At 57.4% G+C, this 25,253-nt stretch overlaps 1 protein-coding gene across 1 annotated transcript in view; it reads right to left on the bottom strand.

Moving 5' to 3' along the window:
* PFKL (phosphofructokinase, liver type) overlaps nt 1-24,839 on the bottom strand; it is a 31,510-nt gene extending 6,671 nt beyond the window's left edge. The window contains exons 1-13 of the mRNA XM_049874998.1: nt 24,662-24,839; nt 14,984-15,057; nt 12,110-12,187; nt 11,366-11,555; nt 9,616-9,781; nt 9,022-9,066; nt 8,442-8,550; nt 5,576-5,671; nt 4,817-4,909; nt 4,538-4,663; nt 2,859-2,923; nt 2,155-2,218; nt 20-166 (exon numbers count right to left, since the gene is read on the bottom strand). Of these exons, the coding sequence (XP_049730955.1) occupies nt 20-166; nt 2,155-2,218; nt 2,859-2,923; nt 4,538-4,663; nt 4,817-4,909; nt 5,576-5,671; nt 8,442-8,550; nt 9,022-9,066; nt 9,616-9,781; nt 11,366-11,555; nt 12,110-12,187; nt 14,984-15,057; nt 24,662-24,746 (1,338 nt within the window). The 5' untranslated portion in view covers nt 24,747-24,839. The remainder of the gene's footprint in view (nt 1-19; nt 167-2,154; nt 2,219-2,858; nt 2,924-4,537; nt 4,664-4,816; nt 4,910-5,575; nt 5,672-8,441; nt 8,551-9,021; nt 9,067-9,615; nt 9,782-11,365; nt 11,556-12,109; nt 12,188-14,983; nt 15,058-24,661) is intronic.
* Nucleotides 24,840-25,253: the final 414 nt, after the last annotated feature.

The following is a 25,253-nucleotide window of genomic DNA, read 5'->3' as shown; positions in this document are numbered from 1 at the left end:
TGCCCTCAGTCCCTCCTACCTGTCCCTTGGCCAGGCCCTCAAAGCCGTCATGCACCACATAGACTGTGTGGCCCTGGCAGATGCCGGAGCGCACCGCTGAGCGCACAGCCGCGTTCATGCCGGCCGCCGGGGCACCCACATTCAGGATGGCCAGGGAGAAGTTGGTCTTTGGAGGGAAGTGGAAAGAGACAAGAGCGTGAGACAGCGGGGCCGCGAGGGCAGCCAAGAAAAGGGGCCCAGGCATTCAAGCTGCCTGACACTTGTCAGCAAGGCAGCCCCCTAGCACAGACACATCTATCCTGCTAACCAGTGGATTCTTGTAACGGCCAAGTGAGGCATTGGACATGCCCACCTGATAAACAGCCAAAGCTTCAAGCAGTGTGGTAAGCATAACTGCTACCTCTATTCACAGAGTCAGGCTGTGAGATGCCTGCTGGGAAGCCTTCAACACTAACCTCTTTCCTCGGGGCCAGGACAGCCCCCAAAGCCCTCCTCACAGAGAGAAAAGGCCAGCACAGCTGTAATTCCAACTGTTCTGATGGCCACAGTAAGGAAGTAAAAAGAAACCAAAACAAAACAAAGCAAACAAACAAAAAAACAGTTGCTGTCAAGTTCACTCAGACTCATGACAACCCTGTGTGTGTCAGAGTAGAACTGTGCTCTCCAGAGTCTCCAGTGGCTGACTTTTCAGAAGCAGATTGCCAGGACTTTCTTCCAAAGTGCTCAACCGTTTGCACCATCCAGGGACTCCAAAGAGAAAAAATGAATGCAATTTTAAAGCCATAGTTAACTGAACCCAATGCATTCAAGCTACGATCCCTTCGGCCTGGAATGAGTACCCTAAGTCACTGATGAGAGAGCACACATCCTGTTTTCACACTAAGTCTTCAGAATCAGTGTGTGTTTGGCATATCAGCTCATTTTGCTCAGACCAGGTGGATTTCCAGCGCTCTGTGGTACCTGAGGCTGGTGGCTCCGTGCCATCAGAGATCCCCCAGCTGGCTTCACTGCCCCCCGAGGCAGTCCTGCCCCGGACCCATCCCTGGAGTGAGGTGGAGACCCCTTTGTCTCCCCAGCCTGGTGCTGACAGCATTTGGGATAAAAGGAGATCGGAGAAAACAAGAGGAGCTCTCATAGGGTGCCCAAGCCTATGCTGAACACCACTACATGGCACGCAGCAGATATACCAAAGACCTGCCAGGGCTCGCTGCTTTGTGCTGGGCACCACACCATGTTCCCTCCTCCCACTGGAGGACTGGCCTCATCCCCATCTTACAGATGAAGAGATTAAGAGATGGAAAGTTAAGCACTGCAAAGTCCCTCATCCAAGGCAGATCCTGTCACTCCAAGAGCTGGCTGCACATGGGTGTTGCCACCAAGAGCTGGCTTCACACGTGTGCTGCCTCACCCACATGGGCTGTGGAGGGGTGTGTCCACCCCCATGACACCCCAGGGAGGCAGTGAGTGTGCGTGGGCAGAGAGTGGCCTTTGGCAGAGAGACCCACACAGGGAGGGCTTGGTGGCAGAGGATGGCGGCACGTCGGTGGGGGACAGCACCCTCCACCTGGCCGTGGGAGGCACAGCATCCAGCCCAACGAAGCAAGGAAACAGCTCCCTGATTGTTCATGGACTCCAGTCCTCAGCTGCCCGCCCGTCCCTGGCCTCCAGCTTCTGGCCGATACGGCTTCTGTATCCGCCACCTGCTATCCCCACACAGACAGGCTGACTCATTGAAAAACAAGTCTCTGATCAGGTTTAATTGAAGACAGCCCACTTCCTGAAGTTTTTAGCAATTTTGGCAAGTTTTATAAATGGATTCGTCCTCCCTGAGTTAAACGTATTGACCTGACCTAGATTTCCCCCGGCTCGGTACAAAGCAGCCAGGCCACAGTGTGGTTGGTACTCCTTGCCTCTCCAGACATGGGCCATGGGGACCTGCGGGCGAGCAATGCTGAGGCTCACAGCGGGCAGAGCCAGGCGCACAGATCAGACCAGAGCAGAGGGGAGCCACTGCTCAGCGGGGCCAGCACCAGCTCTCTCACAGGCACCCTGAAGCTGCCGCCACTGGGCGAGCCAAGGGCACACGGGCAGCTGGGCCGGCAGAGAGGCTGTGGAGAGAAGAGGGCCAGAGGCTCTGCCAAGCATGCACCTTACCTTCTCTTTGGAGATCTTCTGGTGCGCGAGGAGCTTGTAAATGTTCCAGTTGTTCTCGAAGCTCCTAGAAAGAAGCCAGTCATGCAGAACATGGCTCAAAGCTCAGCACAAGGCCACACAGGCACACGGAACATGGTATGCTGCTCAGCACGTGGTTACAGGAACACAAGGTCACACAGCACCGAGCAGGTCACAGAACACGCAGCTCAGGCGTAAATGCGGTATGCAGTCACACAACACACAGTAACACGCACACGGCCCCACGGCTCAGCCAGCCATGCAGTGTGTGGCTTGCAACTCAGCCACGAAGGAGAGGGCCACATGTAAAGTCCAAGGAAACCGGTCACACAGCCTACGGTCACAGGGCCAACAGCCCTCAGCTCAGCCACAGAGGAGCCAAACATGCCCACGTCTACCCGTGCACACCCAGGCTCTTCCAGACAGCACTTTCTGGCCCCTTGGTCTGTGCGCACCTTCCCGCTCTGCCTGCCCCACAGATCCACATCTGCCGGCCCCTGCCTGCCTCTCCCACCCACAAGAGGCCGCTCCCTCTCCATGGCGCCTTCCAAACTCAGCCTCACTGCAGGTTGAGTCTGCAGCCCCGTCTCTGCCTCACAGTGGAGGGTATGGCCTATGTCCCAGGCATGGTTTTGAGAGGGCTGTGTGAACCAGCTGGGCCCCCAAACATCCCCCCTGGGTCTCACCTGCCGCGGAGCTGGATGGCCTCATCGAAGCGCTTCTCGTCCATGGCCTTCTGCACCTCCTTCGTCTTAGAGAAGAGACACAACACACCGCTGGTGTAGGGCCCAGCCCACACACTCACCGCCACCTCCAGCCCAGCAAGGGGAGGGATGGGCAGTCCCAGGACAGCTAGTCCCCTGCTGGGGCAGCAGCCAGTGCACAGGCCAGAGGGTGGGGAGACCCCTGAGCCCCACTCCCTCTCGGGAAACGGAGGGTGGGGCTGGCCGTAGCCCAGCACCCTGACTCCTGGCTAACACCCAGCCTTCCCCAAAGCAAAACACAACCAAGGTCACAGCAAGAGGCTCTTCAAAGGCAAGAACCACGTCTCCCTCTCTTGCCCACCAGCCTACCGTTTCCTGGCTAGCCCCACTCTGGCCCCCAGCTGTAGGGCCCTGGAAACTTGCTCTCAGGCTCACTGGCTCCCCGCAGCACCCTCTGATACCCCCTCAGCACCTCTCAGCTCACTCTTGATCCCTTGGCTTCCCCCAGGCCCCTTAGAGCCCATCGGCACCCTCTAGGCTCCTCTCAGTACCCCCTGGCTCACCCTGGATCTCCTTGGTACCCCTCAGCTCACCCTGGTGCCCCTCAGTGCCCCTGGCACCCCTCAACTCACCTGGTACCCCTCAGCCTCCCTAGTACACCACTCAGCTCACTCTAGTACCCCTGAGCACCCGTGGCACCCCACGACTCACTCTGGTACCCCTTAGCTTCCCTGGCACCCCTCAACTCACCCTGGTATGCCTCAGTCCTCTGGCACCCCTCAGTTCACCCTGGTACCCTTCAGCACCCATGGTACCCCTCAGCTCATCCTAGTACCCCTCAGCCCCCGGCACCCCTCAACTCACCCTAGTACCCCTCAGTGCCCATGGCACCCCTCAACTCACCCTAGTATCCCTCAGCACCTATGGTACCCCTCAGCTCACCATGGTACCCCTCAGCACCCATGGTACCCCTCAGCTCACCCTAGTACCCATGGCACCCTTCAACTCACCCTAGTACCCCTCAGTGCCCATGGTACCCCTCAACTCACCCTAGGATCCCTCAGCACCGATGGCCCCCCTCAGTTTACCCTAGTACCCCTCAGCACCCATGGCACTCCTCAGTTCACCTTAGTACCCCTCAGCGCCCATGGCACCCCTCAGTTCACCCTGAATTCTCCATCTCCCCACACTCTCACTGCCCTGGTGACCCGCCTCCCCCACTACCCCCATGTCCCATCTTGGAGACGTGTTGACAGAGCCCTGGAGAGCACAGGCCCTCTGGGCACCCAGCATGCAGGCCTTGGGTTCCCTGGGCCCTGCTCTCCTGGGGTGTATGGTAGGGTAGGGAGGCAGCAAGGCACCCAAAAGCTGCCATATGAGCTAGTGGCGTAGTGCCCACCCACAGATGACACACACTGATGAGAAGCAGAGGTGTGGGAGGGGGACAGCCAGGAAGAAGTCACCCAACCACATGAAGGTGGCCCCAAAGGGCCCTGGAAGAATTATTGGTCTGACAGGGAAACAAAGCACAATGAAGCGGAGAGGTAGAGGACATTACTGAGCAGTAGGGGTGGGACCGAGTGTTGGGGCAGGGCCAAGTGGTGGGGACAGGACTGAGCAGTGGGGGCATGGCAGAGTGGCAGAGGCACCCCAGCACTCACCATCTGCACACATTCCATGAGGGGCAGCCGCACCGACTGGTTCCCTGAGAGGCTGACCACGCAGGCAGGAGTGTCGGGTGTGGCTTCCAGCAGCGCCATCACGGCCTCCATGCCCATCTTGCTGCTCTGTGTGGGGGGAAGGGTTGGCCTCCAGGGATTCAGCCCACCACCAGCCACACGTGCACACGCACACACACGCACACACGTACACACAGACACCCAGGCACACACACCCAAACCATACACGCATGCCCAGGCCTGGAGCAATACTCCACCTACCAGGATGCGGTCAAACGCTGAGGGGGTCCCTCCTCTCTGCACATGGCCCAGCACGGTTACGCGAGTGTCGTAGCCCAGCCGCTGGACCACCAGCTGCCCAGGGGGAGAGAGAATCAGAGGACCTGGGACTCACTGCCCCAGCCCCTGCCGGGCTGCAGGCCCTTTATCCTGTCCTAGCACACCGCAAGGACTTCAGGGTGTCGGGCCCCCAGTTTCCTCACAAAGCTGGCTTGGGGGCCATGCCCATAGCCTGTGAGTGTGGGGCCAGGTTCCAACAGGCCATGGTTCTGGGGTCACAGTGCACAAAGAAAGCCACAGATAAGGCCACTCCTGGCGGGGACAGGATCACAGGCTTGTGGCCAAAGGGAGATGTGGTCAGCCAGGCATGGTCATTGGTTCGGCTGCTTTGGGAGGGGGAAGAGGGGCTGGGCTGCAAGGGAGCAGGTCCTGAATGAGGACAGGAACCAGAAGGTTGGGGCTCCATCACTGTCTGGGCAAGACACAGGGTTGGGCCAAAGTGCAGGGCTTCTCGAGGGCACGGCAGTGTCCACCCACACCTGCCTACCACTCAGGAGGAGGAAAAGTCTTCCAGTGGCCCCTCTCAGCAGCGGGGCTGACTCCTGAATATGCCCAGGACAAAGCACCTCAACACAGTGAGCTGGAGTTGGGGTCCAAGCACGGGGGACCAAGAAGTGCCCCAGCCCAATGCACGTGACCCAGCCCCGCCACCCCCTGCTGGCCCTCTGACGGCACACTCACGTCCTTCACGTAGCTGGATGTGATGGGCTTCCCATTGCGGTCCACAGCGCCCTCGGCAATTATGATGATGTTCAGCCGGGACCCCCGGCTCCGAGTCTACGCCAAAGACAAACCCCGGGGCTCAGCCACCTGTACCTGTCACAGCCACCAGCTGCTCCAGAGCGGCCCCCACCCCCATGCCCCAGCGGGGTCCTGGCCCTGCCCACTATAGCGCTCACTAGTTCATGGTCCTCCCCGCCCACATGAGGGGAGCAAAACCACCCCTCCTCTGAAGAGAAGAAATGGGACCTAGGGGTCTAGGTCACCGCTGGGAAGGAGGGGCTGAGGTCAGCCCAGAGGGCTTCTGGGGGGGCAGGGCAAGTGAGGAGCAGGGAGGGAGGAGGAACTTGATGGGTGCAGGCTGGGGGGCTCTTGGCCTCTCAGCCAGAGGTGTGGGGGACTGGACAAGTGTGCCCTTAGGGCTGGAGCCGAGGTAGATGGCTCAGCAGGATCAGGTCTGGGTGGGGCAGGCCCGGAGAAGCCCCTTGTACTCCTGGACCAGGGCCTTTGGGGAGGGGGCTGGAATGTTTGTGAGGGAGGGCTGGGGCAGCAGGGACAGGCCCTGGGTCTCAGAGCCACGGGGCTGTGGCTAACTGGACAGTCAGGTCCCTCATGGTGCTGCCCATAGGCCAGTGCTTCCCAGAGCCCTGTGGCCCCTGGAGCAGCCCCCCTCGCCAGTCCCTCCCCAGGCCTGTGGGCAGAGTCAGAGGTGGCATATACACCATCCCGTACACTCGCCCTGTACCAGTCTTGGAGTGAGTACTATATTCTCATCGATGGCAACGCACTCCAAGATCTCAAAGCGCCAAGATGTCATGTAACAATGCAGCAAACATTATGGGATCCACTCTGACCCACAGACAGTCTGGGGTGGAGCTGCTCACCTGAGGGGCAGGAGCCATGGCAGGAGGGAGGGTGTCTGAGGAGGAGGCACTGGTGGTGGGGATAGGCTCAGACACCCAGAGATGGGGCCACACATGGGGGACAAGAGGCAGACCCTCCCTGAACCCCGTTCAGTGCAGCCAGGCAGAGGGCGGGGTGGAGAGTGACATCCATGTCTGACAGGTGGAGAGACTGAGGCTCAGGGCAGCCCAGGAGGCCTGAGCACCATATACGGAGCTGGACAGAGGCGGGGGATGCTGACCCAGGTCCAGGCCCTACCAGAGGACCCTCATCACCTGAAGGTCCCACCTGAGTTCAACAGCCAGTAAGCCAAGGCCAGAGAATGCTGAGGTCAAGGTCACCTGGGGCCCTGGTTACCAGAACTCAACTCACTAGATCAAGGCCACACTGCAGCCAGGCCTCCAGAGACAGGGCTTCACCCACGCCTGTGGCCAAGAGAGAACAGGGGCTTCCCAGGCCACAGCCTCTGGCCAGCCTCGCCCACTGGGCCCTGCCTCCACCCTGCCCCTTCACTTCCCTGGAAGGTTCCGGGAGCTGGGCCATAACCCTTGGTCCTGGACTGGGCAGAGCTACACAGCCACAGGGAGGCAGTGCCAGCATGGCCACCACCACACAGCAACAGGCCAGAGGCGGGAGAGCCAGCCCCAGGTTGCCTGCTGACCCCAGGTTCATCCTGGAGATGGGGGGAGGCAGTGTTCTCCTGACTCAGAAGACTGAGGGGCCCCAGGCTCTGACCCCGAAACTCCAGAAACAAAAGGAAAAAGAGCCAGAGTCACTGGGGAGACAATGGGACAGGGACCCAGAGAAGGCACAGGAAAGAGGGCCACACATCACATACACATCACATACATATCACATACACATCACACACACACACACACACACACACACACTGTGAGAGGGATGTTGAGAAGGGAGGGAGCAGAGGAAACCCCCTTCCCCTCTGCAGAGACCCCCAACATTGCCTCCAGCAGCCAGCCTGCCCTCCTGGCCCTACGTGGTGTGGCCCTCCCCGCCACTTGCTTTCCCAGGGCCTTCGCACTGGCAGTGCCTTCTGGCTCCTGGCTTCCCCAGGGAAGCTCCCCCAAACCTCCCCTCCTCAGAGCCGTTGCTTCCGCCCACCCTGCACTCCCCGCTCACCTACCTCCTGTCTTCCCAGAGCATTTAGCCCACCCATCCCTCCCGGGTGGGCCCTCACCAGCCCGGCCCCTCACCGTGTCCCCAAGGAAGGCCTGGCTAATGTGGACACCTTCCTCCAGCCATTGGACCCTGGACCCAGAAAGGCCCTTCGACACCCTTCAACACATGCTTCCATCCAGGGCCCAACCCTTGTCCCCATGGATGTGCCAGGGCTGGGGGACAGCCTGCCTGTACCAGCTGCGTGCCACCTGCCTGAACCTCTCTGTAGATGGGGACAAGCTCAAAGCTGCCAGGGCTCCCAACTGCTCTCAGGAGAAAGTGGAAACCTTTCACTGGTTGGAGGAGCTGCCCTCAGCACCCCAGGCCTAACCTTGCCTCGGGGCTCTGCTGGGGCCACCAGCCATGTCCCCGGCCACTCACCTTTACAAGGCCACCCCCCACCATCCTCAGCTCCATGGTCACAACCCCTGGGAAGCCAGCCTGACCACGCTCCCTGCTTCTGGCCCCACCTGGCACCCATCCAAGGCAGCTGTGACCACATGGAGAGGCCTGAGCCTGGGTCAGGGCCTTAGTGCCTTCTGCCTCCTCACTCACCTCCTCTTCCCCCCGCCCCCTCCTGGCAGGACCAGTGGGGTGCCAACACCTTTGGTGAACCCACGCATGAGCGAATGAACAGCAAAGTTGGCCACAGCCCTTGGACAGTGCCCAGCAGACCAATGGCGAGAGGCACCTGCATCTTGGCCCCAGCTTGTCCAGGCCCCCCAGAAGCCCCTTGGCCACTCACCTCACCTAGCCGCTCGCACATGAAATTCTCCCAGCCATCCTCGGGGGGCGCCTCGGGGATGAATAGCCAGTCAGCCCCCGAGGCCAGTGCGGACACCAGGGCCAGGTACCTGGGGATGAAGAGAGGTGGGCAGTCATACTGAGGGCCCTGTCCAGTCTGCATGGCTGCCTCGCCCAGGGGGCTGCCCTGTGTGTGGCAGGGCCTCTGGGCCTGCGCCAGTACCAAGGACCCAGGCCCCAGTCACTGGGGTGCCCCCACCTCCCTGAGGAGGCACCTCTGAGCTGCCTCTTCTCCGTCCTTCTCCCCTTCACCCAGCCCCAGAGACAGGGCTCCACACACCCTGAGCTCTCCCCACCCCCACCGTCTTCCATTTCTCCTACCGCGTTAAATGAGTGAGTGCCTGCTATGTGCCAGGTACAGTGTGAGCGCAGGACAGAGCAGTGGACAGGACAGCAAACCCACAGTAAAACTGCCCCTGCTCCCGCTCCTCAGAAACCTGCCCCGGAGTGTCCCCCACTTCAGCTGACCAGTATATCCCCCCTCACCCATGTGTCCTCAATGACCAGGATGCCCCCCTTACCCACAGTGACGCCCCATCACCTCCAGCACAAAGGTCCTCTGGTGGCTGTCAAGACAGATCAGAGCGGAAGGTGTCAGTGCCTTCCTGTGCCACGCCTGCCCACCTGGCCACAACTCACTGGGGGGGAGGGGCTGGGGCTGAGTGACATGCTGGATGCGGGTCCCAGGCAAGGGACAGACACATGTCCCCTTATATCCTGGGGGATGTCTCTAGGCTAAAGGACACCTTGGCCCTGACCAGCCCTCAGGCCAGTTCTGATTTAGTTCTGTTCATGTAGCAGAAAGCCATTCACCCACCCTGGTCTGGTGGCCCTGGCCAGTAGCCTGAGGACCCCCTGCAGTCACATGTCACCACTAGGGGGAGGTGGGTAGGCAACAGAGTTGGGCCATTCTGCAAAGGCCCCAAGGGAACATGGCCAGCGGGTGTGGACAGACCCCGAGGCCCTCTGTCCCTCTGCTGGCATCTCTCCCCGCTGATGGACGAGAGCACTGGCTGGACACCAATGACACGGCATCCCTTAGCCATCATTGCACCAGGCCCTGCAGCGCGAGGCCCCCGTTGCTCAGGCACGGCAGGTGCTGTGGCCGTGCTGACCTCTGGGCAGTGGTGGTGATGGCGTCGATGACCTCCATGATGCGGTGCAGGGCCGAGTCGGTGCCAATGGTCATGTCCGTGCCACAGAAGTCATTGTCAATGGAGCCCACCAGCCCAGCGATGTTCAGGTGTGAGTAGGTCTGTGCTGTGCTCTCGGAGATCTTACCTGGGCAAGGGGACACACAGGAGGGCCACCTGAGGTCCAGCCTGATCCAGCTCCTGCAGCCACCATGCAAGGCAGGGACCCTGCATGGCCAGCACAGGGACCTCAGCCACAGCCCACCTAGCGGGCGGCTCAGCAGGTTCTCAGGAACCCCAGTCTCAGCTTCCTCCCCCCAGGAAGAGCCAGGTTCCCTCAAGAGGCAGGTGGAACTCATCACCCTGAAGGGACAACCCCAGGGGAACCTCTGAGAGTGGGCTGTACCCCTTTTCTCCATGTAACCCATGTACAAGTGGGTCCAAGTACATCAAAGAGGTCACTTTCTGTCTAGCGACTTCTACTTCCGCAAAATGTGCTCTGGTCCCTGTCCAGAATGCTCTCAGGAACATTATCAACAGAACTTGCCAACATTAGCATAATGGGGTGCTATGGGTTGAATGGCATCTCCAAAAAAGATCCATTGAAGTCCTCACCCCTACCTGTACCTGCGAATGTGACCTTGTTTGGATATAAGGTCTTTGAGATTGTTATCAGTTAACATGAAGTCATGAAGCAGGGCGGGTCCTGATCCTATCTGAGTGGTGTCCTTATGAAGAGAGGCGAAGAGACACACACAGAGAAAGGATGGCCATATGATGCAGCCACAGGCCAAGGAACACCTGTGGCTACCAGAATTAGGAAAGACAAGGGAGGATCTTCCCCTAGAGACTTCAGGAGGAGTGAGACCCTGCCCATACTCTGAATCTGGAGTCACAGCCTCCAGGACCGTGTTGTTTTTGGCCACCCATTTTGCAGTACTTTGTTACAGGAGCCCTAGGACACTCATGCAGTGAGACTTCCAAGGGTCCTCCTGGTGCTCCAGTCCCTGGGTCCTCTAAGCTTCTCGGAGTCAGGTGGTTGGTAAGGTCTTTGATGGATTTATCTATACCAATGTCACTGCATTATGGGATGAGAGGACCTGACCTATATGATTTCCACTTGAAAAATGTATTAAGGTGTGTACTTTCTTCTTTTTCATATTCCATGGACGTTCCCTGCTTTCAAGGACCAAAAGAGGCATGTCTGAATCTCCCTTTCCAAGGTTCAGTCTTGGTGTTTTCAAACACCACCTCCAAGCCTATGGAGATGGTCTGCCAACTGTCCATCTTCCTGGGGTGTTTGGTTTGCTTTTTACTTTAAAGTTTGTAATTGGAGTAGCGTTGCCACTTTTTAAAGACCAAAATGCATTTACAGAGCAGCTCAAAACAGTATCATTTAGCAAATGTTTTCCTAAAAAATAACTAAGTATTTTAGCATCAGTCACATTAACCAAGAGCTGCAGCCCACCCAGGGGGTGGCCTGAGTGTTTCCTGTGGCCAGAGTGGCAGACAGGAGTCAGGAGTGGACCCCACGCTCCTTCCCTGGAGACTCTCCCAGCTGGCGGTCTAGGACCAAGGACATCTGGGCTGGGAGCTGCCGCCTAACCAGGCCAGCAGTGCATTTGCCAGTCAGGGACCTGGACCAAGGATGCCCTGGCTGAGGGCTGTCAACCTACTGGGCCAGCAATGTGTCCACCAGGCCACAGCCATGCTGGCCGCACTGCAGACCCACCTTCCTTCACCAGCTCGGCCAGCAGGCTGCCCCACTCGCTGCGGAAGATGTTGGCACCTGTGAGGCTGCCATCCCCACCGATGACGCACAGGTTGGTGATGCCACGCTGGACCAGGTTGTAGGCCGCAGCCAGGCGTCCCTCCCGCGTGGTGAAGGCTGCACAGCGTGCACTGCCGATGACGGTGCCGCCCTGCAAGGGAGACAGGTCGTGGGCCCAGGCGGCCAAGGCTGGGGAGGCCCCGCAGCACCTCCAACACGGAGCAGCAAGGGGGCTGGGCAGACCCCACAGAACAGAGAGGAGAGGCCCAGGGCTGCCCCGGAGACTTTCACAGGTCTCTCCACCTCTCCGGCCTTCCTCCTCACACGTGAGATGAGAAGGAGGGTGTCTGCCCCTCAGGCTGGTGAAGGTCAGAGTAGGTGACAGTGAAAGGGGTCGGGAAGCTGTGAAGTGCCACAAACACACACTGACAGAGAGACACACTCTCACACACAATCACCCTTTCACAGTCACACTCACAGAGATATATACTCTCACTCACACTCACATACTCATGTACAAACTGACACACTCACACTCACGCACACTCTCACATGTACCCCCTCAGCTGGAAACTGAGTGTGAGATTGTAGCCAGAGTCCCCAGGGCCCATCCCAACCCACACCCCCATGACAGTGGACAGCATGACCAGCCACGGAGCTGCAGCCAAGACATGGTGGATACACAGGCTGGAAGGGTGGGCTCACCAGCTGGATGATGTTGGAGACACTGAGCCAGTTGGCCTGCTTGATGTTCTCACCTCCTTCAACGAGGCCCTCATAGCCCTGAAACCAGAGAAGGACAGCAACATAGGCAGACAGCCCAGGACAGCTGGACAAGCTCTGCCTGTCTGGGCGCTTCAGCCTACAGCCAAAACTCTCCCTCCAGGAAGCAGCACAAGGCTCCTGACCACCTGACCCAGGGCCCCATCTCCCTCTGCCAGGCTCGAAGTCTCATTAGTCAGTATAGCGCACCTGTGCCAAGCTTCTCAGGCCAGAGGGGTCCCACTGGATGAGTTTCCACAAGCTAAGCATACCTGCACCCAGGTGGGAACCCAAAAAAGACAAGTGCCCAGAGGACCCTGGTGCCTTCCAGGCCCCTCACCCCACAACAAGGAGGGCTCTCCCGGCTCCTGCAGTACAGATCCCATCTGCTGGTTCCCAACTTGACAGAGGTAAAGCCATAGTGTCCGTGTTCTTTGTACCTGGCTTCTTCTGCTCATATCATGCCTGCAAGGTGCAGCCATGTTGCTGGGTGCAGCTATACCTCTTCTGTGCTCTACCTGTTCCTTGCTGGTGGGCACGGGTGGCCCTCCATGGAGCTATTAGGAACCAGGCTGATGAACACCAGCGCCCCAGGAAAGACATGTGGTTCGTTTCAGGGGTCGGTGGGAGGTTAGCAAGCTGCCACCGCACCAGAAGCCCAAAGCAAGTTTCCTGGAGGTCACCGGAGGTCTGCAGCACCCCAGTCTGAGGGACCCGAGAGCCACCTTCTCTGGCTCAGAATGAACCAAGCCTCTCCCTCACTGGTCCAGGACACGGCTGCCAGGACCCATACCGGCCCTCACCCACGCACAGAAAAGGCACAGAAGTGTCCTGAAACTACACACTACCTGCAGCAGCAGACACGAAAACCGCGACATCCATCTGCAAACACTTGGGACCAGACCCAGTGCCCAGCATGTCCAGCCTGGCCTCTGACCCTCTGATCATGAGGCTTCAGTAGTCTCTGGAGACCCCAGCAGAGCAGAGCAGGGCAGGCCAGGGCAGGGCAGCTCTGGCCAGCAGCCAGCTGCTTCTCCAAATCAGTCTCACTGACAGTCTCACAGCCTCCTTTCCTAGCCCTGGAACCTTCTAGAACGTCTTTGCACACCTCTCATGTCTGACAGGGTGCTCATGTCTGACCAAGGTGGGCGACCCAGTGCACTTCTCAGCAGCAGCTCCCAGGGCTCCCTCTTGTGTTGAACTCTTAGCTCAAAGGCCCAGTTCCATCTCCTCAGCTGGTAAAAGCAGCTGTTTAATGAGCCCTTCTTGGTGCCAAGGACTATGGAATGTGCTTTCATGTTCTGTTAGCTTTTGTCCCTCATCATCCTCATGAGGAAGGACTTGCGATCCCCATTTAACAGAAGCCACTGAGGTTCAGGGAAGAGGGCCACCCGATATCTCACACGTACAACCTCGGGGAACCAAGACTTGGACCCCATCTCCCTGCCTGGAGGCCATCTCCTATCCACTAAACCAGACCATGTCCTGGAGAATCTCACAAAGGCCTCTGGATGGTTGTAGGTTATTCTCAGGGTGGGGGCCAGCCCTGCTGGCTCCTGCAGTCACGGACCCCTGAGACTGAGAAAATACAAAATACAGCTTAAGGCTCTGAGGGGTCACAACCCGGATGCTGATCTAAGCCCAGGTCTGTGGGAACCAGGAGAGGCAGGGCTGAGCACAGGGGAGACAAGGGGAGGCTGGGGGTTGATACATCTTATGTAAAAAGCAGAAACAAAGTAACAACGTACAACCAGAAACCCACAAGCAGTGCAGGGAATTCCACTGCCTGAAGAAAGGCCTGGCAATCTGTTTCCGTAAAGATGACAACCAAGAAAACAGTATGGGGTAGTTCTGCTCTAACGCATGGGGTCACCATGAGTCAGAATTGACTCGATGGTTGCCGAGTATGTGAAAATGCACAGGCTGGTGGGGCAGCCCCGGTTCCACACCAGGGATATGCCAGGGGAGGGGGTTCGGGGGAGCAGGGGAGGATGGGGTAAAAGGGCACTTGCTGTGGCCGCCAGGCCCCTGCTGTCAGTAACAGACAGACTAGAACCACAGAGCACTAGCACTCAGAGGTTTTGCAAGGAGGCTATTTGGTGTAGTGGTTAAGCGTTGGGCTGCCAACCCAAAGGTCAGCAGTTCAAATCCAACAGGCAGTCCTTGGAAACCCTATGAGGCAGTTCTACTCTGCCTTATAGGGTCGCTATGAGTCGGAATCAACTCCAAGGCAATGGGCTTGGCTTTTTGTTTTTTTTTTAATCCCATGGAGGGTCCAGGCGAGGCGGGGGAGTATAAATCAGGGGTTCGTGGGTGAGCTCCTCACTAGCACTCTATAGCTGGGGTCTGGGCACTCCTGTATATCCCAATCTGACCAGCCTCATGGTGACCCCACCTCTCAGGCTCTTGGTCTTGGGGCACAGTGGCCAGTGACTGCTGCTAGGCAGAACCACATCCTCCCCCATCTCTTCTCCCTCCACCACCTTCTCACCCCTCCTCCCCACACCTCTCCTCCTTCTCTCTGTCTCTTCCCTCTCCTCCTCTTCCTCACCTCCTCTCCCCCCTCGCCTCTCTCCAGGCAGCCTCTGAACTTGAACCTGCATCCCCTTCTGGGCCCCTGGGTGGCAGAGGCCTTGGCTGGGCTAACTCCTCTCATGTGCCCGGGCAGGCTGTGGACACACTGGACAATGGAGGCCAGGCCACCCAACTGCCTGCTGCCTACTGACCACTGCCTACTGCCTGCCACTCACCGCCCGCCACCCAGTAGGCTTCGATCGACACACCACCGCCAGGGACCCAGATGCCACCGGACCTTACCTCACAGATGAGAAAGACCTTGGCTCCCACGTAGATGCCCATGCGGGTCACGGCTCTGACGGCTGCGTTCATGCCTGTGAGGGGACCATGGTGATTGGAGGCCCTGAGGTTTAGGCGACTTGGCCCACCCTCACCCACCTCCAGAGGCTGCTGCCAGGGTCACAGGTTCAAGCCCCTGCCCTGCCTGTGCTAGCTGGTAGATCTCAACAGGATGGAGTCTGCCTCCACCAGATGCCATGGACATTTGGGAAAAAGAAGCTAGGACAGTCCCCCCACGAGGACACAGTCCAGCCTGAGGATGGAGGCCACGTGTGTGCAAAGGTGAGACAAAGGTCCTAGAAACCTGACACCTCTCCCGCGGGGAGGATGCGGACTACAGGGTCTCTGGGACAAGAAAATGGTTCTGTGAGCAGGAAGGTGCCCTGGGAGGAAAGGTGGAGCTGGGGAGGGGGAGCAGAGACAGGTGAGGGAGCCCTGGGCCCCTTCTGGACTTCTGTTTCCCTGGCAACATGAAAGGGGAAAGCCTACTCAGCTGCTAAGGAATGTTCCAGACCCTTCCCGGCTCTCGTTCCAATCCCTTGCTTCCCCAGCACTTCTGGTGCCCAGTGACACCTCTCCAAGCCTGACCCTGGAGCCCCCTAGTGAAGCCCTTGTCCCCTGCCAGGTGTCCAGGTGGTTGGCAGGGGGACTGGGGCCCCTCCCCCGGATGGAGGGAGAGGACAGTTAGGGAGAAGGCTGCCCCGTCCTGATGCACCCCTTGTTCCTGGCTCCCAACCTTAGGCCACGCCTCTGAGGGGTTCTCTCCTGACTGCAGCACCTTGGACACACCCAGTGGGAGTGGGGCAGGGACTCTGGGCCCCACACTCTCCCCAGGCAGTTCTGTGTCTGTGAGACAAGGAGAGGATGGCCCCTACTGGCACTCACTTCAGGGACAGCCTGCCCTTCCCCAAGGGCCAAGAGTCTAGTTGTCAGGGGCCTGGGGCAGCCTCAGATGGTGCAGTTGGAGGGGCCTCATGCTTCCCGCTGTTCAGCCTGAACATGCCCCTTGGTTCCACCAGCCTCGGGTAGGTTACCCCATCTCCCCAGACCCTAGCCCCAGCCCCCAGGCCTGGGCTTGAAGAAAGAATATCCAGAGCAGCCACTCTGCAGAGAGCAGTGGGTGCCTTGATAAGACCAACAGTTATGAAGGGGGGAAGGGCGGCACCCAGGAACTGCTTGGAGCTGAGGGGAACCTTAGCCCCTTCCCTCACTGTGGGTTTGGAGACTGTACCAGGTTGAAAAGCATCCTCCCCAAAAGGTGTGTCCAGCTGGAACCTCAGAGTGTGACCTTGTTTGGAAATAAGGTCTTTGCAGATGTAATTAGGTTAACACAAGTTCATACTGGACTAGGGTGGGTCCTAACCCTACACGTTGTTGTGGTGGTGTGCCAGCAGGTCAATTCTCACTCATAACAACCCCATGCAACAGAGTAGAACTGCCCCATAAGGTTTTCCAGGCTTCAGTCTTTACAGGAGCAAATAGCCAGGTCTTTTCTCACACAGAGCCACTGGGTGGGTTCAAACCACTGACCTTTTGGTTAGCAGCCAAGCACTTAACCACTGTGCCACCAGGGGTCCCCTACATGACTTGTCTCCTATTAGAAGAGACACAGACACACAGAAAGGATGGCTACATAGAGATGGAGGTAGAGACTGGATTGATGCAGCCACAAGCCAAGGGTCACTGGCAACCACCAGGAGCTGGACATTGCGAGGGAAAGATCCTCCCCTATAGCCTTCATAGGGTGGATGGCCCTGCTGACACCTTGATTTTGGACTTGTCTGGCCTCCAGAACTTCAAGAAATAAATTTCCATTGTTTGAAGCCACCCACTTTGTCGGACTTTGTTATGGCAGCCCCAGGACACTCATACGGAGACTGAGACCCTGGAGGACAAATGTGTCTGTTCGAGTGACATGGCCACCAAACACCAGAGCCAGGCTGGGCACTGTCCAGTCATGGGACTTCCCATGGCATAGGGTGCCTCAGCAGGTAGAGGGGAGGGGCAGGAGGCCAAGATAGCCACAATGACAACACTGGGGGTTGTGGCCACTGTTGGGACGTGGCCACAGCATCTGATCACCTCTCCCTATGCAGAGCGGTGGCAGGCTGGTGGTGGTGGCTATGGTGACATTATCAGAACAACTGACAAAGAGTGATAGCACATCATCTTCCAGAAAGAAGCAAAAGGGGGAGTGAGACAAACACGTGTCTGCAGAGAGGACTGTCATAGTTACCGAGTGCTGCTGTAGCCCAAACACCACAAGAACAGAAAATGACTTCCTCACAGTTCTGGAGGCTGGAAGTCCAAAGCAGGGTCTCCGCCATGCTGATTGCTTCCTTGTTAGTAGCCCCCTGTGTTCCTGGGTTCCTTCACCTTGTAGAAGATCTTCACGGGACATCTGTCTTCCTGTGTGTGTGTCTGTCTATTCTGCTCTTTTTATAACTCAGAAGTGATTAGGTTTAAGACCCACCCTGCTCTGGAATGACCTCATTAACATAACAGAAGAAAACTCTATTTCCAAGCAGTATTCAACACATTTTGGGGGGACACAATTCAAACCACAACAAGGGAGAAGGCAGAGCCCCGAGGCTGGGGGGTGCTTCTGGCAGAACTGGACGGTTAGACAGAACCATACTGCAGGGTCCACAGGGCCTGGCATACCACAGATGCTCATGAAACCCATCCTGAAGGAAGCAACCATGTGGTCTCATGAGACCACCACCAAGCATGGTGGTCTGTGCTCGCTTCCTGGGTAGGATGAGGGCATTCTGGGAAACAGGCCCTCATGGTGGGGGGCGGGGGCTGTGCCAGAAGGGCTGCAGTGACTATGGCCTAGAAGATGTCATATTGAGTATCCTGGTCAGTGGCCACATGTCTGGCAGGTTGGCAAGTCCTGCCACACTGACCATGGGCACAGTGGGTGGCCAGGCTGGGCCTGGGGGTGGGTGAGGTACATAGGAACCTTGAAAGCTGGCTGCTGGCCATTTTCCTCAAAGCTTCACCTTTGAAAGCTCATGTCACCAAAGACACGAATGACTTAGTTCAGAAAGGGCAGATGTGGTGTCCCTCATGTCCTCAGAGAAGAAGAAAGGAGCCCAGGGTCACCAGGGCAGCCCAGACCTGCCCCAGACCCGCTTCCATCCTAGGACACCAGGTGTGGAGTCCTCAGAGCACCACTGATGCCTGCCTGCCACCCGTGAGCCCAGGACTCCATGCACAGCCTATGATGGTGAGCTGTCCCCACCCAGTGAGAGCATCTTTCCTGGAGGACAAGTGTGCCTGTGCCTCTGTCGGATCCCTGCCCTTCCTATCTCTCTGAGCACATGTCCCACTTATCTACCGGGTATCCAGTAAGATAGTCAACACTTCTCTGGGTCCCTCACAGGTTTATGGTTCCTGTGGTGACCCCAACAGAGGACTCAGGCCTTTGTCCTGGTTACACAAGTCTCAACCTGGGTGTCTCCAGCTCAGAAGGTAGGGCGTGGGGGCGAGCAGGTCTGGGAGGACAATGCCTGACACAGGACAACAGTCCCAACAGTAGAGCCTCTTGCCACACGGGGCATTTGCCACTCTCCCCATTGTGCAGAAGGGAAAACCAAGGCAGCCATCTCTCCTGTTCCATCTGGAGTACAGGGCAGCAGACACCCTCCGCCCATCTGGAGTGGGGGTGGCAGACACCCTACCTGGCCTGGAGAGGGTACATCCCTCCCCCTGCCCCACCTGGAGGGGGGGGCAGCAGACACTCCACCAGGCCCCGAGTGGGGGGCATCCCTCCCCCACCCTGCCCAGGGTGGGAGCAGTCAGGGCAATCAGCCCAGCCAGCAGCAAAGCCTCCTTCCCTCCCAGCCCTCCCCACAGGTCCTGGGTCACAGATGCTCCTGTTCAGATACCGAGATCTGCCTCCCTGCCCCACCTGGGGGTGCCGAGCCTGGGGCCCGATACGGCAGGCTCCACGTCCAAGTCTGACCTTTGGAAGGAAGTGGGGCAGCAGCAGCTGGGGGTAGGCCTTGGAGGGCAGGTGGGATGGGGGGGACACAGCCTCATTGGCCAACCTGGAGGTCTCTGGTAGCCACTGGCTCTCGGGTCACGGTCATATCACTAGCCAGCCTGGTGGGCTGGTTGGGGAGCCTTTAGGATAGTGAAGGGCCCCTGGGGTTAGAGAGTGTTTGAATCACACCCCCCATTTCCAAATGATTCCAGGGCACTCTTCCCAACAAAACCGACTTGACCCCTGAGAAAAGAAAGCAGCCAAGGCCACGTTTTGTATTCAGTCCTCAGGAGAGGAACAAAGCGCCCAGTTATTTGAAAATCCCTGAATTTTAGAGTGGGGACTCCTGGGGCTCCCACCACCCACCTGTCAGTTTGTCGTACTGCGGGGGCTTTCATGTTGCTGTGATGCTGGAAGCTAAGCCACCAGTATTTCAAACAGCAGCAGAGTTACCCATGGCGGACAGGTTTCAGTGGAGCTTCCAGACTAAGACAGAGTAGGAGGAAAGGCCTGGCAATCTACTTTTGAAATTAGCCAATAAAAACCCTATGGATCCATCAGGCCATTGCTTTAATGATGGATTATCCAATATAATAACGAAAGCATTAATAACAAAAGACAAAATAAATAAATGGGACCTCATAAAAATTAAAAACTTTTGTCATCAAAATACTCTACCAAAAATGTGAAAAGACAAGCTACTAAATAGGAGAATAGCTTCAGAAACCATATGTCTGATAAGACTGTAATAACTAAAATATATATAAAGTTTATTAGTGGTTACCGGGGTGGGAGGGAGGGGGAAACAGGGTTATTGCTTATGGAGCACTGAGTTTCATTTATGGTGATGGAAAAATTGCATTGAGTAAAGGTAGGGTTGCACAGCCAGTAATATAATTGCTGTCAATAAGTTATACACCTATAAAGAGTTGAATTGGCAAAAGTTGTGTGATTAGGTATGTTTACAATGATAGCAACAAAAAAAGAGTAGCTGCTGAGGCTACTTACATACAGTGAAACACCTCATGGGATTTGGTTCCTTGGTTTGGAGGCTTAGGGTCACTGTTTGATGGCGCATCCCAGTTAATTGGCCTAATATCATGTTTGGTGCTTGTATTCTACCTCCTAGTTCACTGCAGTGTGACTAGAGTCCTAAAATCTTGCAAGCAACCGTTCAAGGTACAACAATTGGTTTCTGTACACCTGCAGCAGAGGAAGAAAAGAGAGCCAGGAACATGAGAAGGAAATGAAATGTGTGGCTAATTGCCTTCATGAACAACTGCCTCCTTGCCATGAGATCAGAAGAAATAGATGGTGCCCAGCTACCATTAATGAATGTTTTGATCAAAGGTTCTATAGAAAAATCCTAATCAAAAGGGGAGAATTATAGAACAGAATTTCAAATTCTCATGAACTCCAGGCTTTCTGGAGCCTCTGAGTTTAAACTTTAAACCAAAAATATTCCCTGAAGCCTTCTTTAAACCAAACAACAGTTTAGCTTAACTCGTAAAGGTTGTCTGCCTTCAGTATTGTGCTCTTTTAAGAACTATCTGTATAGGATCAAATTGACTATAGCAACTCAAAAGAATAGATAGGAAACTGAGGGAGCAGTGTGCTTATGTTAACAGGGGAGGAAAATTCCAAAGAGGAGGAGAGTGGTTATACAACACAGAGAATGCCATCAATGTCGCTGAATTGTGCATGTAGAAATTGTTGAATTGGTGTATGTTCTGCTGTGTATATCCTCAACAACAAAAATTAAAAAGAACATTAAAATACAAAAAAAAAAAAAAAAAACCCTCTGTATCACCGAATATTGGCTGAGACTTCATCTCGCATAATTGGAATGTGTTATCAGGAAGGACGGATCACTGGAGAAGTACATCATGTTTGGTAAGGCGGAGGGTCCAGGGAAAGAGAAGGAAACCCTCGATGAGATGGACTGACTCAGTGGCTACTACAGTGGACTCAAACATACCAATGATCATGAAGATGGCACAGGGCCTGGCATCTGTTATACAGAACATATCCAGGAGGTGGAGGTGACTTGGCAGCGACTAACAACAACTCCTGGGGCTCAGCTGCTGCAGGGACCAGCGGACTGAGGGAGAGGCTTTCCCTGTAAACCTCGCTGTAAGCTGCTTTCTTAAAAATATCTTTCAAGTTACCCTCTAATCTGCTTTTCTTCCTCAAAATAACCCTGGGCAGGCAGTCACAGCCCCAGGGAGTTCTTGGAGTCAGAACACAAGGCTCCCACCCCTTCCCCAGCCAGCCAGGGACAGTGTAACCAACGACTTCTTGTTTGAGGAAAGAAACCATGTAACTACAGTGATGTTTGAAGCTGACGCATTAGTTTCTAAAGTGACCATTAGAAAAACAAAGTGTCATACAAGAAACTAGTAACCCTCAGATGCTACTTGGCTCAGCAGTAACGTTATTTACTGTGAGTTAACCACGTAAACACTGAGCCTGATTTATGGATTTATCAAATGCTGGGCCATCATGGTATGGGGCAGGGGCGGTGGAAGAACCAGGGGCCTAATCCTTACCTTCAATAACAGGAAATCAACACCCAACACTGACCAGCCAGGAAAGGGGAGTGTTCTGGGTTCTTAGGGACAGAGAGGGTGGCTAAAAGAAAAGGCTCTGACATTTAGAAGTGGCTGCTTCTGGGGAGACTCAGAGTTGGAAAGAGGAGTGGGCTGTGTTTTCTACTGTAAGTCTTCTAGATACTTTTGCACTAATTACTCTGATAAAATCCATATCCTTGAATGACAACCACCTTCCCCACACCCCATAGCCCTTACACCAACCGACAAAGAGCAGGAGGTGCCTAGAGCTGGCAGAATAAGGACATCAGGGCTGGCTGAGAGGGACTTCAAGGTGGCCTGTCTTGCCCCCTCCCGACCCCTTTGTACAGAGAAGACCAAGGTCCAAGGGAGAGCTTTGGTCCAGGTCACAGAGTAGGGTGGAACCTGAGATCTGGAGGCCAAGTGCTCCTGCTGCATGAGGCTGGTTTGTTCTCACACTTGGAGGGCAGGCCTGGATGTTGGGATGTGCACTGCCGTCACCCTAATCCTGGCACAGGGGAGTATGTGTGTGACCACACAGGGTGGGGAGCACACATCAACATGGGGAGCGCCTCCCAACATGGTAGTACATGTGTGACATGGAGGAACACCTCCCAACATGAGTGCACGTGTGACATAATGGGAACACACATGTGACATGGGGGAGCACAAGTGTGACATGGGGGAGCACATGTGTGACATGGGGAGCACACGGGTGACATGGAGAGCATGCCTGGCACAGGGGAGCACATGTATAACGTGGGGGAGCACACGTGTGACATGGGGAGCACAAGTGTGACATGGAGAGCATGCCTGGCACAGGCGAGCACATGTGTGACATGAGGGAGCACACCTGATACAGGGGAGCACATGTATAACATGGGGGAGCACATGTGTGACGTGGGCGAACACACCTGACACAGGGGAGCAGGCATGGCACCTGTGTGCCTCTTCTCACCAGGACCCCTGAGGACAGCCTTTACATGGAGGTGATGACCCCGAAGGCAAACAGAGCACTGAGTCTGCAGTTGGGATGCCTGGGGTAGCACTGGGGGAGGGCCTCCTTGCCCCGGGAGCACATCAAGGATGGTCCTCACACTTTTCCAAACAGAGAGGCTCCAAGTCTCCCACAAATACAAGCTCCTCCCCTGTGTCCAGTGATAACTGGCACCTTCATCGTCCTCCCATCACATCAGCCCTGGGCCCTGAACTAGGGGAGTCCTCCTCTCCCAAGATTAGTTGTCCAGTGTCTATGCTGTCACCACGTCTACAACCACTGTGTCGACACAGGTTAGAGAGTACAAAGACAGCCAAGCTGCCAGGTGTCTTGGGAAGTGAATACACTTGCAGGAAAGGCTGGAACCAGAGTTGAGGCACTGACCCCACACTCCAGAGTTACTGCCCGCCCCCCCATGGGAGGCACTGGACAGGCATCCCTCTCCCCAACCAGCCCACCACACTCCAAATGCCCTTGCCAGGGCCAGGGACCCTTCTCATCTCTGGATGCTCCACCAGCAGCCCCAACCCCCTGGCTGTCACCCTGGGTGCCCCTCCCCCTGGTCCCAGAGCCTCCTGCTAGGCCCTTCCTAGGCCCCTGTTCCTCTGTGCAACATGTGCCACGGGAGGGCAGGGAAATGCCACCCACAGGGCCTTTGCACACACCTTCCCACACCCTCAGAGCTGCTGTCTTTGTCTTGCAAATGAAGAACCTGGGGTGGAAGCCTCCTGGACTTGCTTGAGCTCTGGGGTCAGGGGTGGGAACACTTGCAGAGAACACACTCCTGTGATGGCCTCTAACTTCTGTGTCCTGCAGTGATGCTGGCCTTCCCCGTGGGCTAATCTGATGATGCTTCACTGTGACCACCTCGGAGCCTTCCTCCTTGCCCAGCTGCTGCCCAGCCCCCCATGCTCAGGGACCTGCCACTGCTCAGTGCTACTGCGGATGTGCGGGCCGGCATGGATGCCCAGCAGGAGCCTGCGACCCAGGGCTCATCCAGTAAGGGAGAGTGGCCCTGCTGCAGGCTGGGTGCAGACAGCAGCGGCTTCCAGCCTTCCAGAACCTGCTTGCTCAGCCCACTCATAAACACCACCTACCTCCTACCACCTCCAGCACTTCCGAGTACGGGAGCGGGGGTGGGAGGGAGCTCAGTGCAGGAAGGCTGGGAGAGTGGCGGGTCTGGCTTTGTTTTTCTGAAATCTCTACCAGGAAAACAATCAGAGTCTGCCCAACTGCCCCAGGCGCGAGCTACCTCTTCTCAGACTCCACCTCCTCCTGTCCGTTAAGAAAGGCCTCCTCCCCCACCTCAATTTCAGGGTGTGCTGTGTCCCCGTGGCCATCCTGGCTATCCCGGGCCATACGCACTGGAGACCAGGGGTCAGGCCACCGGAGCAGGGGTCAGACCCCGGCTGCTCCCACCCAGCTCTGCCAGGCCCAGCCGCTAGACAGGAGCAGGTCGGAGCCTCCCCTGTACTAGGGGGCTAAGAAGAAGACTCTGCTAAAGAGAGACCCTAAAGCCAGGTAAAGCTCACCTCGCCCCTCCCCTGCTCCCCCAAGGCCCCGCCCAGGAGACAGGGAGGGGCGGAGGCGGAGGGGCAGCGCGGGGAAAGTCTGTGCCGCCCCGGATGGGTACCAAAGACAGGTAGGGGAGGAGGTGAGGGGGGCAGGGTGGGAGGGGGCCCTGGAGGCCATGTTTTCGGAAGGAAGGGAGGCGGCGGGTGCCCCGAACCAGGAAGGGCCGGGTTTTCCGCAGCGGGACGTGACCGGCGCGGCCTCTGGGAAATGGGGCTCTGAGCTCGCGCCTGGCACGTGTCACCCAGGAAAGAAGCCCGAGGGGCGAGAGCGGTGCATCCCCGGCCTGGGGGGCACAGAGACTCGTGTCCCGCCGCACGTAAGCGGCCACCCGGCGCGTGGGGCGGAGTCAGGGCCCCGGGGAGGGAGACGCGGCGCACGGGGGACAGAGCCCCGGCTGGCCTGCACCTCCAGGGGCCCCGGCCCAGGGGTGGCGGGAGCGCCCTTAAGGGCCCGGAGACAGGTAGACGGGCTACCCCGCCCCCCCGGCGACAGAGCCCTGCGCCCACCTTGCGCGTCGCCGCCGCTGGTCAGCACGCCGATGGCCTTGCCGGCCCCCGACATCCGCAGCTTCTCCAGGTCCACGGTGGCCATGGCAGCGGCAAGACCGAGGGTCCGCGTTCGCTCTTCCGCCGACCGTCCGCGCCGCGGCGGCCTGTTGCAGTCCCCGCCCCGCGCCGCCGGCGCCACCGCGCCCGCCACGCCCCCGCTGTGGCCACCGGCCCCGCCCCTGCTCTCCGACCCTGCCTGCGCACCGCCCCGCCACCGCCCAGTGCCCCAAGTGCCACCTTTGACGGATGGGATCGCTGGGGCCTTGCCAACAGGAGCAGGACATGCGAGGTCACCCCGCTGCCCAGCGCTGGGGCTGGGGCTGGTAGCCCGGCCTCAGCAAAGGCAAGGGGCACGGAGGTCCCGCAGCCCTCCCCCAGTGGCCTTAGAAGAGGAGTTGAAGGTGGGAGCAGGGCTCAGGCTTGACGGCAGAGAGGGTCCTCCTGGAGCCAGGCACGCTGGACCAAACATGTCCCTCTCCAGAATTGCCCACATGGCTACCCCCAACCCAGGGGACCCCAATACCCACTTCAGTGCCGAAGCCACCAGACA

This window comes from Elephas maximus, chromosome 2 (genome assembly GCF_024166365.1).
Source record: "Elephas maximus indicus isolate mEleMax1 chromosome 2, mEleMax1 primary haplotype, whole genome shotgun sequence".
In the NCBI taxonomy this organism is placed as follows: domain Eukaryota; kingdom Metazoa; phylum Chordata; class Mammalia; order Proboscidea; family Elephantidae; genus Elephas; species Elephas maximus.
This window is presented reverse-complemented; position numbering and strand designations above follow the sequence as displayed.